Below are 20622 nucleotides of genomic sequence, written 5' to 3' on the forward strand. Positions count from 1 at the left end.
CTGCCAGCTAACGTCACATGCTAACAGGAGCACGAACCAAATTAAGCTGAGCTGTTACCTCTGTAAGGACAACCAGACGCTTCCACAGCGGAACCGCAATTCTTCCAAGCTTGGCTCGTCTACTGTTAGGTTAAATATCGGTCAATCCATGTTGAAGTTGCATGTGTTATAGTTTAGAGTATGTTTATCTATAATATATCAATTGGACTGGAACCACATCTGTTTGGAACATTATGGGGCTCCAGGATTAGGAATGGGTCAGGAATGACATGTTATGAGGTAACGTAAAGGACAGGGCCCCAATGAAGAAGAGCTTCCAGATGTGTCTTGGGGGGTCCAGGAAAGTAAGATAAATATGTTTTGAAGGTAACCAAGAAGGGTGGCCCTAGCTAAGGTTAAAGGTCCATTTCTAGAATGGTATATATATATATGTTAAGCTTTTCTTGGTTCTTTGGGTATTCTTGCAATGCTCCTCAGCTGATATTAAACCCAGCCTGATTGAAGATCAACTCGTGTTCCAGTGTATGTGTCCTGTCTTGTCATCTCTCAGCAAAGAATCTTACCCATCATCTACAACAGACTGATTGCCAGCTAACAGCAGCACCAAAGCCACCTCTCTTTCCTGCCCACGGATGGGTGACGTAACAACTGGGTACAGCATAGTGTAACAGTGTACTTGGCTAAGCACAGGACTGTTTAGTTAATGATGTACATGTACTGATGTGTTTTTTTGAGGTTTTGTTGTTGTGACGTGTTCATCTGTTAGGTTAATTTGGTAGCCACATGCTAAGTTGATGTTAGTTATGTTAGGCTCCACACAGACAGTCATTGCATGCTAACTAACTCCTTTTAACTTGGCACCATTATCCTAAACAGACCACACACATACACCTCTAATTTGACTTAAATACAACCACACACGGCGGAGAGTAACTTTAAAGCTCCCACTTCACATGTTCCTTTGTTTCTGACCACGTGGGTTCATGCTTGTGCACATGAGACATACGGAGGCAGAACAAATAAACACACACATTCCTTTTGGCACACACCAAGACAGACACACACACACACACACACACACACACACACACACACACACACACACACACACACACACACACACACACACATCCCTTTGTTCTGTAGTTTAGTGCATTTAGAGTTAGTCTTCATATTGTGTGTTTTTGCTTTATTATCTTTAATTAATTCTTGTGTATAATTAAGCTGGCTTCTTTAATGTTTCAGAAGAGTGAGTAATTTGCCAACCTCTTCTATGTAGAACTCCAAATCCTTCAACCTAGTCAATTAAATTTTCAATAAAAAATTTTTATATAGTGCCAATTCATAACAGAAGTTATCTCATTGCACTTTTTCTACAGGTCTAGACCGTACTCTTTATAATATTATTTACAGAGACCCAACAAATCCCACCATGAGCAAGCACTTGGCGACAGTGGCCAGGAAAAACTTCCTTTTAAGAGGCAGAAACCTCGAGTGGAACCAGACTCAATGGTGGGCTGCTGTGTTAGGTTTTGAGATATATATAGCACAATGCAAATACCACCTAGATTTTTTAAATAATAACAATGTAATGGTAGTGGTAATATTAATATTAATAAATTAATAATAATTGGAATGACAGTCATACATAGGAATAATATGACACTAATAGTAACAGAGCCAATAACAACTGTAGTAGCAGTTGTTGAGCAGGAACACAGGGGCAGCAGGTGGCCCACAACCACAGATCCAGTCTCTGCAGCTCCAGAGGCAGAAATACCTGCTGAAAGCGACAGAAGGAGAGAGGAAAGAAACAAGAAAGCACAAAACTACAGGAGAGAGAAGATCTTGAGTTAGCAACATGCAGTAATGGGATAAAAATGCATACAGATGGAGAGGGAGAGAAGGAGAGAGGAAAGAGGTGCATCATGGGAAGTCTCCCGGCAGTCTAGGCCTATAGCAGCATAACTAAGGGATGGTTCAGGACTCACCCAAGCCAGCCCTAACTATAAGCTTTATCAAAGAGGAAAGTCTTAAGCCTATTCTTAAATGTGTCTGCCTCCCGAACCCAAACTGGGATCTGATTCCACAGGAGAGAAGATTGATAACTGACAGTGGTAATTGTGCTTATTATTAATTAACTTAATTATTAATCTGAGTCAAAGACATGCATGTGTAGGTTAATTGATAACAAATTGATAATGAATGTGTGAGTGTATTTGTCCAGGGTGTGCCCTGCCTAGACACTGGGATAGGCAGTCAATTGGGACCATTGGATGGATGGATGGATTAATCTAGTTCCAAATTGATAGTTTAGTGTATTTTATGAGACTCAGTCAATTAATTGGCTATCATTTCTCTTCTTTAAGAAGAGTGGTGCCCCCGAGGACTTTATTCATTAAAGTTTTTTATGATTATTTTTGCTAGCAGCAGCTAGCAGTGTCCAGTGCATGGGTGCAAGTAAGGGAGATGGTTCTGGAATGCTGAAACATTCCATGGCATTCAGATTAAACTGCCTATCAAGCCAGAAGGGCCAGCCAATGTGGGTTAGCCTAATACAATTTAGTTTACGGTCTGGTTAAGCAGCCGTATCTGCTCTAAGAATGGGCAAGTAATCTTCCTAAATAGCTTGCTATAAGTGACAGAAAATGGCCAAAAAAATGTTGACAAGAGTGGATGAGATTAACGCAGCAGTACAGGTTGCTGTAAGTCGACTTACAAGTATCTGGGTGTACACATGGACAATAAACTGGACTGGGCTAAGAACACTTAAGCTCTTTACAGGAAGGGCCAGAGCTGACTCTATATTCTGAGGAGGCTGAGGTCCTGCCTTTAAAGGGGGTCTGAGGACAATGCTGAGGATGTTTTATGAGTCTGTGGCGGCCAGTGCTGTCCTATATGCTGTTGCATGCTGGGGCAGCAGGCTGAGGGTAGAGGACGCTAACAGGCTCAACAAACTGATCCGTAAGGCCAGTGACATTGTGGGGGTGGAGCTGGACTCTCTGGAGGTGGTGTCAGAGAGGAGGATGCTGGCCAAACTACATGCCATCTTGGACAGTGTCTCCCACCCACTCCATGACGTGCTGGTCAAACAAAGGAGTACCTTCAGCGAAAGACTCATCCCCCCAAAATGCACCACAGAGCGCCACAGGAAGTAATTCCTGCCTGTGGCCATCAAACTCTTTAACTCCTCCCTCTACATGTCAGTCTATATTACCATAAGTCATTAAACTGGACATTGATCATTAACATCACTGCAATACTTGAAATAATTGTGCAATATTCTCTGTTTAATACTCCTGTGCAATATACTCTGTTTTCAGTTTAAAATTCCCTATTTATCGATATTTATTCATACCTTTATTACTGCTGTGCAATATTCACCGTCTTATAATCATCTTAATAAACTACACATAACTTGACAGTACTCATTACTATTGCTTATTACTTATATTATTACATTGTATTATTATACCGTACATACTTATCAACCCATCAACCTCTAAAACCACTTTGTACTTACACTTATTATAATTTTATACTTCATATCCACTTTGTATTTAATTTATCTTACCTGTATAGTGTATTATTATATTTTGATTTGCTTAGAACTTCTATTCCTGTGTACATTGACGTGATAGTGAGCAGGTGTAACAAAAGAGTTTCCCCTCGGGGATCAATAAAGTATTTCACATTCTGATTCTGATTCCGACTTACAAAAACAACAACTCTTAATCTCTAAAATGTAGAGATTATCTATTAGATCAATAGATTTTACTTACTTCTAGTAACCACCACCACAGCTTCCATGTCAACTAAAAATGGCTGGCAGCAGGATGGATACGTCACTCACTACTGATCGGTTAGGGCAAAACAAAAAATGCAAAGAATACCCCCCCATCAAGAGATCAGCTGACATGAACACAAAATGTCAAGCTGAATAACTGAAGTCAAACTATATGGCAAAGCAGTCTGATTATCAGGCTATTGATTAATGGATACAGGTTTAAAGATTTTGTCTGTGTTGGCTAACTACCTGATGAGAGCTACATTACTACTGTTTATGTCTTCATAGTTTCAGTCACATCATGTCGTTAGTTTTGACATTAAAACGTACAATATCTTTCTCGGGGTATGTCTTGTCTTTTTTTCTTCCTCTTGAAAAGTGAGACTGTGATGCTGATAAATGATTAATGGCATCTTTAATGTCAAGGCTGTTTGCCTGCCAGCACGCTGTTGGGCATTATTTCGAATGTCTAATTATTATTAATTTGTCCTCAAAATGCTCGAAGCCAAGAACCACAGTATTCCATAACATGGCTCCATGCTTCAAGGTGCAGCCAGACCACGCAGCATGTAACAGCCAACTAACAAGTTAAAGGTCAGTGGTATTTCAGTAGTCTAATTTCTTCACATTCTCACTAGTTTGCTGCTGTTACCACTACTCTTCTTTGTAAGCCTGAATGTGTGTAAATCGCTATGCAGTTCCAGCTGACTAATAATCATGATGAGTAATGAACACTGAAGCAGTGAGGCCAGAATGAGGCAACAGCACTACATGAGATGAAAGCACAGAGTCTCAGGTGTGTTTTTATAGCTTGAGGCTTTGTAATTAACAGGGCGAATAAAAAAACCTGCACTCCATGTGGCACTCAAGGTTGTTTGAAAATGGTGTGGTACTCCGCCTGTAAGCTGTAGACGGCCTGCAACCACAGGTGACATTATCCAACCGGTTTCTAAATGTGGATTGATGAAATACCAACATCCCAGGTCTGTAGACCAAGAGTATGTGAATAGCAGAATATTGCAATCAAATCTAATATGCCATGCCTTACCTTGTGCAGCTCATTGAAGGAGCCCTCATCTTGCACAGTGTGGGAACACTGTGTGCTCAGACTCGTTAACGGGGCACTAACGAGTGCGATCTAATCTTGTACATCACACTCGTTAAGCATTAATTTAACGAGTAGGTCAGAAGTTTTTGCTTACGTTTTGGGTGCTTTCACCTTTGGTTTCATCTCCAAAAAAGTGGTTTTTACAGTATAGCTAAACTGGTTTTGATTCTTATCTGTATGATCGTCTGACAGCTTGTGTTTTTGCCCTGTAGCACTCACTTGTAGCCATGTAGCTGCATCTTCAGTAAAAGGAGGAATGATTGCCAAAGCTCCACAAAAGCTATATGGCCCAATTTGATTAAATACCCCCTTTCCCTAAACCTCTCTCTCTCTCTCTCAAAACCTAACACAGCAGCGGCGGATGGCCGCCCACCTTTGAGTCTGGTTTTGTCCAAGGTTTCTGCCTCTTAAAGGAAGTTTTTCCTTGCCACTGTTGCCAAATGCTTGTGGGATTTTTTGGGTCTCTGTAAATAATATTATAAAGAGTACAGTCTAGCTCTATAGGAAAAGTGCAATGAGATAACTTCTGTTATGAATTGGCGCTATATAAATAAAATTGAATTGAATTAATAAATAGTTGATTTTTTAAATGTTGTGCTTGCTAGAAATCCAACAGGCTAATCAAGCAAAACTGCCAGAATTTTCTCCTACAAGTTTCAAATGCTGTTGGAGATTGTTGTTAGTAAAGATATCATTAAGCAGATTACATTAAGAAAGTCTCAGTAATCTTCTCCTTTTCAATAGCACACACCCAACAAAGCCAGTGATTGTCACTCTATCACAGTGAATGAATAAATGTAAACGCTGCGATTGTATGACAATAGTCTCCCACTGAGTAATGACACAAGGCCAACATTCCCATCATCATCACTCAATATCACAAAGGAATCAAAAGAATGTGACCACAATTAGTGCGGGGAATAACATTACAGCACGATATGGCCTGGTCACATACAAAACATTAGTCTGGTGTTACAGTGGTGTGATCCACAGGTGGAATCTGATTCTAACTATTGGGTGAACAGTTATGCTCTTTAGTTAGTGTGTAGCGGTAGCCCAAGTGGCAATCAACCCCCTGAAGTCCGTTGTTCTTTGTGTCACAATAATGAATAGGTTCACTGAGTAAAAGACAGGATTGATTGCAGAGTGGATTGGGCACACATGGAATTTAAGTCTTAAATTTTGGTGATGATGGATCTTTGAAAATACTATTCCTGTTGTGTTATAACAATAATAATAATAGTAAGGAGGGATAATGCAAAAACAAGCTTTACGCTACGCAAACACAAAGTGCAGCTTTTCTGTCCTTACTCAGAAGCTGTTGTTGGATAAGAGGCATTTCTAAGGAGTGTTCTGAAGTTCTGGTCATTCGTGGGCCCCCAGGAACATATCATTATGGTTATAACACTCACAGAGAAAGTAAAAAGTTCATTTTCTGAATCTTGTAAACAAGTTTAAAGGGCATCATTACTAGTTGCTAAGCAAACTGAGAAGAAAGCTAGAGCTCGAAAGCTTGTGTATTAGTTGTGTGAAAATCCCTGTTTTAAAGCAGGGATTTTGAGTCACAAATGTGATGTGCCTACTTATTACATCTGCTGGATGTAATAAGATCCATCTTAATGAAGTTATTTGCAAGGGCTTACATCATCATGTAGAATATAAGCTTGACTGATCCTCAATTCAGCAGAGTAAATATGAATGATAAGACAATCACACATCCAAGACAGCCTACTTCTTTTCAAATAAAATCTGCCAGTGTGCCCGTTGAGCACACAGAAGCACTGATTGCATATGATCAGCTATTCTGTGTTCAAAAGAGATGGGAGTGATTATACGTTTTAAAAAATATGTATCCTTATTTGTCTGGATTTGGAGAGACCAACATTTCATAAAAATGTATTCTGGACACTGTGTTGCCCTCAAGCATGTTGACCAAGTTTTGTGAAATATGTATTCCACACCTTAGTGTTACACTGCTTGTTCCGGTGTAGCTAGGGTGACCTTTTGGCTCAGCACCATGGCTTCCAACCAAGCATGACTCCCAGTGTAATGCTCAGGCTAGAATAAATAAAAAGGAAACCGCATATTTCCATAGCATACTTCTGCAGCAAACTATTCTGCTAATAGCAAAGTAATAACTCTTGTCTTGGTGCTGTCCCTGTCATACGATAATCGAAGTGGTAGACAATGCCATGCTGCTGTCACAGCGGGGGCTGGCAAAGAAGATAAGTGCAGTAATGTGACTTTACACAGCGACAAAGCTGTGTTGTGATAAATTAAGAGCCGTGCAAGAATACTGCGTGAAATTTGCTTTTGGATATTTAAGTAGCGCTCTGTTTACCCTCTTGATAAGATCTTCGTGTCAGCCACATCATCATGAAGCCCATTTGCCATCAGTCTTAACACAGTCCTCATTTCATCCAGTGAAAGTGACTGTAACAGCCCCCTCTTAAGCATCCACACCTTTATACCACAGACTCAAGGGGAGACACCCCAGGCAAAAACATCGATTTTTCATGCACTGGTCAATTTTGAGATTTTGGGTTATTTTGCTTCCATAACAATAGTCTTCTTTCAGACTACCGGAAATAAAGCGCTTATTTTATTTTACTACACTTTGTCTATTTGTGTCTGTAGATTTCTCCTAAATTCACCAAATGTTAGCATTAGATAATGCCTCATTTGTATATTTAAACATACCATTTCAGAAAACTTGAAGTACAAAAAATAATTGTCTTAATATATATATATATATATATATATATATATATATATATATATATATATATATATATATATATATATATATATATATATATATATATATATATTAGCATATTCACCTGTACTGTCTTGCAAAGGCTGTTTTCTCAAAATGAGTTTTTTCTTATACTCTGAGCCAAAAATCTCCACTTCAGTAGCACTTACCTACACCAAACATTCCAATTTTATTCCTATCTATATTCTGAAAGTTTTTACATAGGGGTCTGTTCATATATCATTCATAGCCTGATATGATTATTATATAACATATATTATATATTCCTAAAAACATGGTGAAAATAGATTTTTTTATGGCTGTTGACAGTATTTTCTGATTTATGGAGTTTAAAATTTAAAATTTTAAACTTGGCTTTATCCAATGTTCAGATTTCTGTTCTGGCAATGTATGCAAATTAGCACATTTTTAATTAGATAATACATCATTTGCACATTTAAACATAAAATTAAAGAAAACTTACAATACAAAGAAAATTATGGTTTTAATGTAACTAATCAACTGGGGAAGTTTCATGGTGATATGTATTAGTTACCCTATTCACTCCCCTCAAACTACTGGATCCAGTGTTAAGTTGGCACCTGATTTTGATGTACAAAATCACTCCCTACTGACTATATACAGTGCACTGAGTGCATTATAGTTCCCCTGCGCCATTTTATTTGAGTGCGCGAATTCTGAGTGTAAAATAATAATAATATATAATAATAATTATTCACATTTTAGTCTTTTGATTTTTGTTAGTTTTAGTCTAGTTTAATTAAGACATTTTAGTCTAGTTTTCATCAGTGAAATTTCAGTTACCATGGTTACAGATGATGTTGTCTATCGAGGGGTGAGCGGAAAAGGCTCTGGGTACCTGTTCATACCAGACTGTAATGGTTCTCTGCTCTGCGGTGATACACTAGACTGGATTTCTTAACTAAATCCAGCTGTTATTCCCAAACAGAGCCACTCACTCACTGCGAACCTCGCATTACTGCCACTATGTGCTCTCCACTGCAGAGCAACGTGATCATTCAGAAGCTGAATTCGCTCATTTGTTCACGGAAATACTTTTCACTGTTTGGGTTTAGCTTACCTTTTTATATATGTAAATGTCAGTGAGCTGCCTGTATGTTTTTTCATCACAATGGTTTCGTTCCCACTTCTTGTTTAATTTTGAAGTGGGACTGCAGATTAATTCAGTCCATGAATTAGCTTTTTTCCTTCCTTCCTTTTCCTATACATGCCATATTTACACACAGTTATAGTTTTGTTACGCCCCTCACCTTTAAGTTGCAATTTCCGTTACACTTAATTGATCATGATGCAAGAGAAGCTACCAGGCCAGCTTTGTGTGTTGTTTGGTCCAAATTGTTCTTCCTTATCTCCACTGTGTGTCCGAGCTACAGAAGAAATGAAGTGCGATTCCACTATCTCTGTGTCTTCAACGAGTTAGCTGTATTTTCACATTTACTAGATAAAAGCATCGACTTTGTGTCTAAAATGTACTTTTTATCTGCAATCAAATACAAACTGGAAATGGGTATGGTGGGAACTTTTAAGTTTCCCTAAGATAAGATGTCTAAAAAAGTGCTTTTAGCAATCATATGCATCGGCCTATCAATTAGTATGTCTTAGAAGAACAGAAACATAATTTAAATGTAATTTTAATAGCTATAATTACTTTTAGTTCTTCAAACAACACAGCCTAACAAAAATGCATTATTCAAAAGCCACAGAGCTTATTTTTGTCTGTCGAAGGCAGATGCAAAGGCTCTTTTTAAGACTCAAATCTATTTTACCACTTCAATCTGCTGAACAAACAAGAGGCTTTAGCTGATAGGCCAATGCTGTTCAATATTTATAACAGTCTATAAAGGAGGCTTTAGAGGATCTGGGTGAATTGTATTGTGGATATTTGAAAGTCATTGGTTTTCAGACCCTGTTCATACTCACTGGACTGTGTTCCCATATCATTTCTGAGCTGATGTCCTATCAGTGTCATTGGTTTGAACATTTAATAAGGAGTGTTATTTTCTGTTGCTCACGATAAGTATCTTCTACAATGATTTACTGCCTCCTTAAGGCAGTCATTTCTGTGCAGAAACAATCTTAGGATATTGAATGAATTGAATGGTTAGTATACTTGTAGATAATGCGATGACAGAGTGTAACATTATTTAAAATTGTTTCTATTAATTAATTCATTCTAAAAACGAGGGAATACCACTCCACTCTTTAGGGATTTGCATATTCCGCCACTGCAGCCTTGCAGCTCAATCTACAGATCAGTATTTATTCAGTATCCAGTTTTAACAAAACCTGCCACAAGACAGCCAAGACTCAAATCTGTGACTTGTCCAGCCTGGAGATATTGCTTGAACAGTAGGAAAGACAATGTTTGTTTATCCTTTGACGTCCAAATTAGCTTAATTTTATCATAAAGCAAACAGTTTTGCAGCAGAAAGCTCATGCACAACCCCTCCGAGAAAATCTCCTTCTCATGTTTTTCCATCTTTTCCAATTCATTCTCTGCCGAGCTGCAATTGCTGTGGCAGATCACAGGGAGCAACACTCAAATTCTACTATTTTCATCTGGTGCTTTGTTAAGACAATTTACTCAAATGCTTGAGAACGCAGAACAACAATGTGTGAATTGAAATCTCCAACCACACCTCTGAGCTGGGTGCAGGCTGATGCGTGGCAGAAATAACTGTGACAGAGAGAGACGGGGACACTGCACAGCGAGCAAAATGAAAACTTTTTCCAGTGTTTGTCTGCCACTGAATTAACTGATTATGAAACAAAGCAAAACATTGTTGTATACATACAGTATAATATGCTGGATATGTTGCAGTTGATTTTATTACACATTGTTTTAGAACAGATCAGTGCTACAGGAGGTGGGACAAAATAGAAGCACACTAGCTTAAAACTACTAGCTAAAATGTGTGAGTGAACTAAATGAAATGAAAACCAATTTTGGTCCAGTCAGTTAGAGCTCTGTATCATGTGGCCTAGAGGTTAAGATGCATACACTGTGATCACAGCGTCCCTTTCTCTCCCCTCATTTCCTGTCACCATTCTACCGGCCACCTTTGAATACAGTAATTAAAAGATGTAAGTACTTCTTCCACTACAGCATATATTAAAAATAATTATGGTCTATTAATTATTTAAATAATTTAAGCCAAAAAACATTCACCTTTTTTAAATGTAAATATTTGCTGGTTTTCACAATCTTCTATGATAGTAAACTGAGTGTCATTGGGTTTTAGTCTGTTGATCGAATAAACTTTGAATATGTCAGGCTGGCCTCTAGGAAACTGCATTTTTCACAATACATGTGACATTTGATAGACCTAATGGTTAACCAAATAATCTAAAAATGAATCAGCAGATTAATCTATAATGAAAATAATCATTAGTTGCATGTACACTTTATAACCAGTCGGGTCTTATTTGTGTAGATTTGACCATCATTCCTATCGTTAATATAATTGTATCACAAAGTTAATTAATGAGTTCGGGGAGTGAGGCGACATCGGAGGTTTTAAACCCCCAGGTTGACCAAATTTGTTTGGATGGCAAAATGATGACCCTAACTGTTAGTTGTAAACATGCATCACTGTTTACAGACTGACTTCAAAGTTCAACTTTGATCTATCGCAGTTGTGTGCACACATATTTTTCCTGTGCCATGAGGGAAGAGCCATAGCCAGGATTTTAGAAATAACGAGGTCATAAGTCTGAATTCCCAAACACAACCCCAACCCCACCACCATAGAAATGTCTGACTATCCACTAAAAATCTCCCTAAGTGATGGTCTAAATGCTGGTTCAAAGCCTTCTCCACACTGACTGCAATATGGACAAATACTAAACCCTAAATACTAAAGGTTTTTGTATTTCTGTTTTATTTAATTTTTTACCTTAAAAAAGTAAAATTGTAAGATATTGAGTCTAAGCAATATCATAATGAGCCTTAAAAAAACAAATCCCCCCCAAAAACAAAAAACATGATGTGACCTCAGTGGTTCTTTAAGTTTTACCTCCAAATAAAGTGGTTTAGATAATCTGGCTAAATTGATGGCTTGTGTACTATGTATTTGATCATCTTTCTTGCCCTGTCTGAGTTGGTCGTAGCAATGTTACTGTATTTCAAAGATCTCATCATTTACTTTGGTGGGAACAGTGTCATCATAACTGACAGACATTTAGCCAAAGCTACAAAAATAAGACAAAGAAACAGTTAAAGCAGTAGGAGACTGTTGTCAGTGACAAAAAAAAATAAATGTCATTGCAAATGTCAAAAGCGTGTGACTGTTATTCTCAAAATCACACCACAGATCGAAATGCTAACTGACCTTATGATGAAATCACTGGAGTCGATGAGGCCGCCGTACTGGGACCCCTTCAGGTTCCCAGAGTTCCCCACCACGGCGCAGGTCCTGCAGCGCTCGGTGCTGGCGTCCATGTAGAGCACCTCATCAGGGATGAGTCGAAACAGCTCCTCCACCACTTCACTGAAGTTGGCCGGCTGCCTCTCTGACTGCAACCACTGGTGACACAGCAAAGACAGGCCTCAGAGAGAGCAACGGCTCCAGGGCCACTTTAAGTAGAAGTGATTGAACAAGGGCAGCGGAGCTCGAGACACCGAGCACATTTCTGAAATAACCTCAAGGGCGGCTTAGCTTCGTCTGCGGGGGCTCTTTTGGCCTGGCCTTCTTCTGGTGGCTTTGAACTCAGAGCGACAGCAAATAAATGTAGGAATGTGTGTGCACTACGTTCTGTTAAATATTGTGCTGTGGCAGCTGGAAACAGAACGGATACAGAATGTTCTGCAGCAATCTCTCGTGAGTTTTAGTGACTCATGGTCTAAATATTAATATTTCCACCTTGCCAATACAATTCTGGGGAAACAATTTTTTAATTTTATGTAGCATTGAATATAGGCAATAAGATATTATTTATTGAAATTAGCTTTTAATCATAAGACATGTATAGATAAGACTCTGCTTCAGTATAAAACTAATTTACACAACATATATTAGACATATTTTATGTCTAATTAGAAACTCTCCTTTACAGAGATTCCATTTAGCCGTGAAACATGTAAGCTTTGACATCTCATTGGAACAAAGAGTCCGGGTACACCTGAAAGGTCATACCCTTGCCTTGCAGCAGCGCAGCCCGAGCCATCTGGCTGGGCTACCGTTGATATGTGACACTTGCCTCATCAAGCTCCCTGTTAGAAGCATTTCCTGAAATGAGTAGTGACAGCAGGCAACCTTGCACTAATTTTTCTATTCTTGCCTCTAATTGGATGTGGTGTGAGGTGAATGTGGGAATACCTAAGGCACCGAATGCCTCCCAGACAAAGGTAGGATTATTGTGTGACATAGATTTTGTGAATAGGCTTTTCTAATTTAGAGAGCTATACTCCAATAATGGGATTTACAGAAAGTACAGTATATATTGGTTTGATAGAATTAAACTAAGGCTGGTACATAATTAGTTATATAACTGACGTGAATTCTAAATTAAAGTGGATTTAAACAAGAAATTCTCCATAAAACACTTTAACAGCTATTGTATCTAATAATTCTGGATATATTTTTATGTTTGGTGTGCTTTATGAGCCTGTGGATGACTAGCCAAATGTACAGTAGGTGGCATTACATCCATTAAGATATTGTGCAGTGGAGCCCAAATGGAGTTTGATATGAGGAAATGTTTCACTAACAGTAAATACCAGGTTAGCCATTTAACACTGACACTCAGCAATCATACAGGGTGACAAAATCCATCATGGAAGGGGCAGAGGTTTCTCCACTGACTGCAGTGTCAGGTAGTAGTGCACAAGTAAAAACTCAAAAATTAGTCTGCTACTGGATATTTGCCAGATATACATTTGTCTTGCTTAATAACTTGCAAAGCAAAGGCTGAAAATGCATTAACATATTAGCTCTAATTGGAATGGAAAATCAATTTACAGTCTGTTTTCATTAAGCAATGCCAGCATGACCAGGGTACATTACATTTTGTTCAACCTTTAAAGGCGCACCCCAGCAATTTATTACTGTACTTCCATAAAGTTGGGGGATTTGTGAGAGATAGATTAAAAAAAGAACAGTCCAAATTTAGCAGCAGGGGCAGAAGATATCCTTAGAAATATCCTGACTTTTGGTCTCTAGTATGGAGACTCAAGCTCCAAATAAACTGAATCCTACACTTCCCGTAATGCAACACAATAGCATCTTCTGACTTGTAAATGCCCATGTCTTTCAAACTCCACATCCCAAGTTTGTAACGCAGGCTACAGATTTGATGATGGCATCATCAGGGTTATGTTCTCAGAGTGGACTTGCTCGCTCCAGAGTCACAGAAGACATTTTACAACTATTTTCACAGGCTGAGTGGTACGAACTATGACGATAACTTGATGTTAATGTATAAAATCGGTGGAGTGCTATACTATATGTCCTGTCTACACGCCACTTAGATTTCTTCATTCCAGCTGGCTTGCATGTATCAATTACTTTCTAGTAACTGGACAGTATAACCACACACCTATGACGCAGGTGTTTGTATGTCCTTTCAAATTAATGCAGAAGTATTACAGTCTAAGCATAGCAGTGAGGCTTAGCTAAAGAGCTTAATACACTAATATTACTATCAGCCTTGCATAGTATAGTGTACCATTAAAGTAGTGATAAAAGAAATAAGTCAACATTTTGGGAAGTATCATACCCCACTCATGTCTGCACTTTAAGTTTGAAAGCTAAAGCCAGTAGACACTACAAGATTCTACAGACTAAACACACAAGTTGTAATGTGTTAATTAGCAAGCTTTAGACGTGCTGGTGGGCATATTTTGTTACCTTTGGACAGAGCCAGGCTAGCTGTTTCTCCTTGCTTCCAGTCTTTATGCTAAGCTAAACTATTGGCCTGCTGGATCTAGCTCCACATTTGGCATACATACATAAGCCAAATAAAAGTAGAACACTTTATGTATCATAGAACATTAATGATTTTAAAAAGTTCAAGTACTGAAGGCAAGATTTTTTCCTTAATAGTCGCACGTTTGCAGCATTATTTCTGGAGGAACAATGCAGATTGCAGAGCGTGATTTTAAGTGAGCGAATGGTTACGTATACACTCAAGTTATGATGGAAAATATCTCTCTTCATCTATAGGTGTGGGAAAGATGGTGAGAGTAAACAGTTGTTGTTAAATGTGAACAAATTGTGCGTGGGAGTTTGCTTCACAACTTGATCCTGGTGAAGATCCCTTGGATTTGAAACAATCAATGTGGCAAAAACAAACACTTCTTGGGAGAATTACAGCAGTGTGTGATCTCTGTTCTTTATTCATGATCTTTCTTTTCAGCAGCTCATCTGCTCTCAGAAGCTGAATGTGCATGTTTTATTTTTTTCAATCCTCTGTCGGATAGCATCGCAAATCCCCAAAACACATCCCCTGAATCTTACCTGCCACCATTTAAAGGTTTCATCAGAGAGGACGCTGTTCTCCCTGGTCATTAGAGGGTGGATGGACTGATTGAAGTGCTCAGCAAACCAGGGGTCGTCCTCCAGCTCCACCATGCACTGTCGGCAGGCGCATAGCCCTTTGGAGAAAAAGTTGTCAGACAGGCGAAAAGCGTACTTGAAGAAGTAGAACGAGGGGTCCCGGAAAGTGTAACTGAACAGGAATGTTGTAAACGTAATGACACAAAACAGCAGAGCAAAAGTCCTGATTTTCCTTCGCTTGGGTAGAGACATGATGTCACAGTCAAAATCAGTTGGCTGGGAACTTTTGGAATGCAACGGACAAAAATAGCATCATGATAAATCTAGAGTACCGAAGATGTGAGGAAAAAAAAAAGAGACCTTGTTGATCACATGGTGCAAGTGGCTCAATCTATCACTGCTGTCCAATGAGCATACCCTGTTGTTCTTATTTTTCAGACAACACAGGATTGGGTTCATGAATGTCCTTAATAAAATCCATCGATGTGGTTTCTTTGCAGATTCATCTAAACCAAAGGAAGGTATATCCACTGTGTGATTCCGTCAGCTTGATGGCTCCTGGTTAATCAGACTCAGCCAGTTTTACTGACTGCTCAGATGCTGACTCTGTGACTGATGTGTCATCCATTCTTTAATGATCCACCTAGAATGCAAATAAAAAGACATCTTTGTGACACACGTTCTTGAAAAATGGGTAAGAAAACAGCCTATGGGCCTCTAATGCCGTTAAGTACACAAGGGAGTGTCAATTCTGCACTTCTCAATATTTGTGTACTTTCACAGTACAAATTTTTCCAAGAAACTGTCTTGGAAGTCTAACTTAAATAACTTCACACTACAAGTTTCTGTGCATGGCTGTGAAAATGTTTCATTTACAGTGTTTTGTTTATTGCTGTGTTTTTTCTTCAAGACATTACACAGGATGCATCACAGTCTCTCAGCTCTTAAAAAGACCATCAAACACCAAAAATGTCTCAATTGATTGTGAAAATGATTACAGTTCTCCTGGAACAAACGGGCAACAACCCTCACATCCCACCGTTAGGAATATGTCAATAACTGGAAACAGCTTCTGTTAATTGAGATACAACAAAAGTCAAAATGCCCAAATCATTGATAAACTGGGATAATACCAAAATGAGTCATCGATCCAGTGTCACATTCACAAATGTTCACAAAGATGTGTACATTAGGGAAACATTTTGCAGTCATTTTGCTCTTTCTTTGATGGTCTTACCCAATCTGCCACTTTAAATGCATGCAATACAAATGCCCAAAGTGGGATTTTAAAAGAGTTTTTTTTTTTAAATTATTAATTTATTTTTTATACCAGTGAATTATATAAACCAGTGATTTCTAACCTGGGAGGTACTTCTGCAGTTGCCAGGGGTATGTGTGGAGTAGTATCTATCTATCTATCTATCTATCTATCTATCTATCTATCTATCTATCTATCTATCTATCTATCTATCTATCTATCTATCTATCTATCTATCTATCTATCTATCTATCTATCTATCTATCTATCTATCTATCTATCTATCTATCTATCTATCTATCTCTATCTATCTATCTATCTATCTATCTATCTATCTATCTATCTATCTATCTATCTATCTATCTATCTATCTATCTATCTATCTATCTATCTATCTATCTATCTATCTATCTATCTATCTATCTATCTATCTATCAATCTATCTATCTATACACTGTATATAGTCTGCTGTAACACCATTACGTGTTGCTATCGAGTGCAAGAAAACTAGCTAAAAGTAATAAATATAGGGTTGAAATAGATAAATGAGTGACATAGTTAGCTAAAAGTAATGGATACTGTAAATGGTTGAATTAGCTAAAAGAAATGTCCAGCTTCTGCGACTCCAAATATTGTAACAATATCTGCTTTAATATAATTAATGGTGTTAAATAACACCCAGTTTGAAATGAGTTCAAATGAACACATTTGGAACATGCTATGTACTTGAGTTAATTAGACAGGGCTGTGGGGGTACATCTGACAAACGAGGTTTGGAACCACTGGTATAAACCATGTTCGAGCTACTATAGAGCTCATACAGTTAGTCAGAGACCTGCTGGTGACAAAGAATAAATTCTGGTCCCAGAATAAAATAGAGAAGGGGAATGTTTTTTTCAGACCCCAGCTTTTCATGACTGACAAAGCAGCCAGACCTCCTGGGGTTTCATTTTCAACATGAAAAGGCCACCTCTGCCTTTAAACAGGGCCTGGCTTTCATTCTGATGTGCAGCTGTGTTTAGGATTCCACAAATACTTCTATTTTTAGCTAACAGCAGATCCACGTTGGAGATAAAGCACTATCATCACTACACAGGGTGAGAAATATATCTATGAACCCCAGAAAACACGCTACCTGCCCTTTCCTTCTAACAATTTCGGAGTGAGCCCTCCATATAGAAGATTTGTGGGAAACGCCATTACAATGAGAGAAAGGCTGCAGGTCTTTCCTGATTGGAAATTGATCAGGTCATTCAAATTCCACCCTGGAGGGAAGCAAAGAGGATTGGGGGTAAGACTGGCTGAGAAAGACTATGCTGCGACACAGCTTGCCTGTTGATTTCATTCTCGCAATCAGAGCAGAAAAACAAACTGTACAGCCGTTTATCAGCAGCACTGACACAGGCCAATGCACAGGAAGGCTTATAAGTGATCCTGTCTGCTGTTTGGAGCGCCGTAACTCACAGCAGACTGCGGATTTGCATACAGCCCAAGGTTGGTTATTGTCTAAGGCAGCAAGTTTGACAAGGATACCTGGGGACACGTATAATGGACACTTCAATGAATAGGCCTACTTCTATAAAGCAGGCTGTTGACTCCACTCAGTTTGAAGCCCCTTGGCATTAAGGGTCCAGGTAGATGTGAAAGCAAGCAGAATATATTCTCAAACAGGTGGCAACTCCCCACCTTTGACAACACACTGGCCATCATCTCATTCCCCTGACCTTGTCCGACTGAAGGCTGGCAACCCTGCACTGATCAAAGTTCGCTAAGCTGAGACAGCAAAGCGTCTGTTCACACTTCAGAGGGGAGGGAGAGCGAAAGAGAGGGGGTGGAAAGCAGCAGTGTGTGAGCTGTGATTTTCACCCTAATCTTCCGTTTTGAGAAGTCATCAACTTTGTAGGGTGTAGTTACAGTAAAGCGTTTTCAGTTTGTGTTGTGTGGAAATTGTTTTTCTCCCTGGCTTACCTCTGCTACTTGTGAGCAATTTGAGAAATCAAAATTCTGCAGTTCTGAAGACTCCTATGTATTATATACTTGAGAAAGGTATTTCTGCTGAGCTGAGAGAGTATGCTTGCTGAGTTGAACCAACTCTCTCAGTGGGAGTCAACTCTAAGAAGTAACCTTGAGTCTTGACGCAGACATGCACCTCGTTGTTACATAAATGTGATGGCCATTTAACATGTCAGCGCCTGAGTCATTTTTACTTAAAAGTCACGATGGCAATCTAGTAACACTTCTAATCTGGCACAAGTCTGAAGTGAATGCTGTCATAAACAGCAGCACAAGGTAAAACATGCACTTATGGAAACGAGATGCACAGCTTGTTGAAATAAATGACGAGCCTGCGTTTTTTCCACACAGGGCTTAGTCACTATAAACAGGGCCTAAAGAGGAAGGCCACATGAGGAACATTTACATAACAGAGACCTATGTCTGAATGACAAAAAGCCATTCATTTGACAGATGAAGCCAGCGATGTTATGTATGGCATTTCTGAAAAGGGCTTTAGAAACCCTAAATGTAAAAATAAAGTAGCCTAACAGCCCTGTATCTTAATATGAACAATATTATGCCAAAGCTAGGAATAAAATAACTTGAATCTCTGCTATCATCAACATTCAGTATCTGAAACTGCACCAGACGGGATGAATAAGAAGAGATGTTAAAGGCAACAGAGAAGAAATCCAGAGGGATTTTCTCTGAAATTTCTGCTCCATAACTAATAATATCACTCAGAGAATAAAAAAAGCTCCAGATTTTACATTTGATGGCATCACATCTATGAGTCTTCATGCTCTAGTCTCTGGCTTTGGTGGAGAGCATTTCATTTTCACAGATACTGACTTTTAGTCAGTGCTTTATTTTGATAAAAAAGGGAGGTTATGTGGTTATGTGTCTTGCTCAAGCGCATCAAGAGGATTTTAAGGGCATTGAGAGATTGAAAGGTGTGGGCAAGGTCTTCTCACAAGATTTAAATAAATTGAGAAATGGTTCTGAAGTCAGTTCACAGATATGAACATAATACTGGGTCAGTCGTAGTTTATTAAATTGAAGGTGGATTGTATGAAAAAACATACAATATAATGTATAAAATAAGATGTTATTTTGTGCTCTTTAAACCGTCAAGTTAAAACCATGTTTACAGTAAACAATTTTAACTTCAGTCTCTTTTTTATGCTTGAACTGAGGGGGAATATGGTTCTCAGAAAAACACTGGAAACAGTGTGTGACCCCATGGTTTCATGAAACTCTTTCAAAATCCAGAGGACAAAACAGGAGATGCAGTAGTCAAATTTAAAATGTGGCTGTTTGTCTAGCTCCTGACATTTTGAAGGTGAGAGGTTTTGTTTTTTGCCTGACAGCAATGTGTTATTTATACATTTTTAAACTGGCATAGTGTGCTTTTCTAGCTATTGATGTTTACACGTCCTGATTTGTGTATGTGACCAGCATCCTCACACAGATCATCAGAGGGAACAAACTACACTTTATCATCAAAAACTTCCATTTGCTCTTGTTTTAATTGACATTAAGACCGGAGACCACTGCAGGTAATCTAACTTGGTTATATGTTAAAGGATAAGGCTAATGATTTCTTTAAAATATTTTAACTTGACTAAGAGTCTACAGCCATGCTAGCAGCTTTTTGAGGCTGTAATCAAACACAGTGGTAATTTTAGCTAAATGCTAACACTAGCCTGGCAACATGTTCACAATGACAGCGCTAACAGGCCGAGGTTAAGCAGGTTGCACTGTGTGACACGTTCTTTCGTTATGAAGAACATGGGCACTGTAGCTTATTTTGAGTCAACCGACATACACCAATCAATCGCTGCTGATATTATACTGATAAATACTCACTAGTGCACTAAATGTGTGTTAATCCGCAGCTGAAAATAGTCCCCAAAAATTGTTCTATTTTCTCCTGTTTGAGCAATGTTTGCTAAAAAAAACTACAGTGCTCAGTTTTTTAAAGAAATTAGTGAGCCTTTATATCATATATATAATCAAATATATAATATGATTTGGGAGTCATTTTAAACATTTATGTCTTTAGTAGGGGTATATGGGCTTATGGTGCCACAGACATGGTAGGGAAGTCAAAAAGTATTTTAGCATTCAGCATTTTAACCTGAATTTAAGCAGCTCTACATGCGGAAAAAAACTCAG

At 38.6% G+C, this 20622-nt stretch overlaps 1 protein-coding gene across 3 annotated transcripts in view; it reads right to left on the minus strand.

The window, feature by feature from the left end:
• Positions 1-20622, minus strand: part of LOC122864233 (CMP-N-acetylneuraminate-beta-galactosamide-alpha-2,3-sialyltransferase 1-like) — a 60679-nt gene that overhangs the window by 10011 nt on the left and 30046 nt on the right. For 2 of the 3 annotated variants that reach the window (XM_044171491.1, XM_044171490.1), the window contains 2 exons: positions 15153-15834; positions 12027-12220 (listed from right to left, as the gene is read on the minus strand). In XM_044171491.1, coding sequence (XP_044027426.1) covers positions 12027-12220; positions 15153-15443 — 485 coding nt within the window. In that variant the 5' untranslated portion in view covers positions 15444-15834. The remainder of the gene's footprint in view (positions 1-12026; positions 12221-15152; positions 15835-20622) is intronic. The other variant, XM_044171492.1, reaches the window with a different exon arrangement.

Source organism: Siniperca chuatsi, linkage group LG17 (genome assembly GCF_020085105.1).
Source record: "Siniperca chuatsi isolate FFG_IHB_CAS linkage group LG17, ASM2008510v1, whole genome shotgun sequence".
Lineage (NCBI taxonomy): Eukaryota > Metazoa > Chordata > Actinopteri > Centrarchiformes > Sinipercidae > Siniperca > Siniperca chuatsi.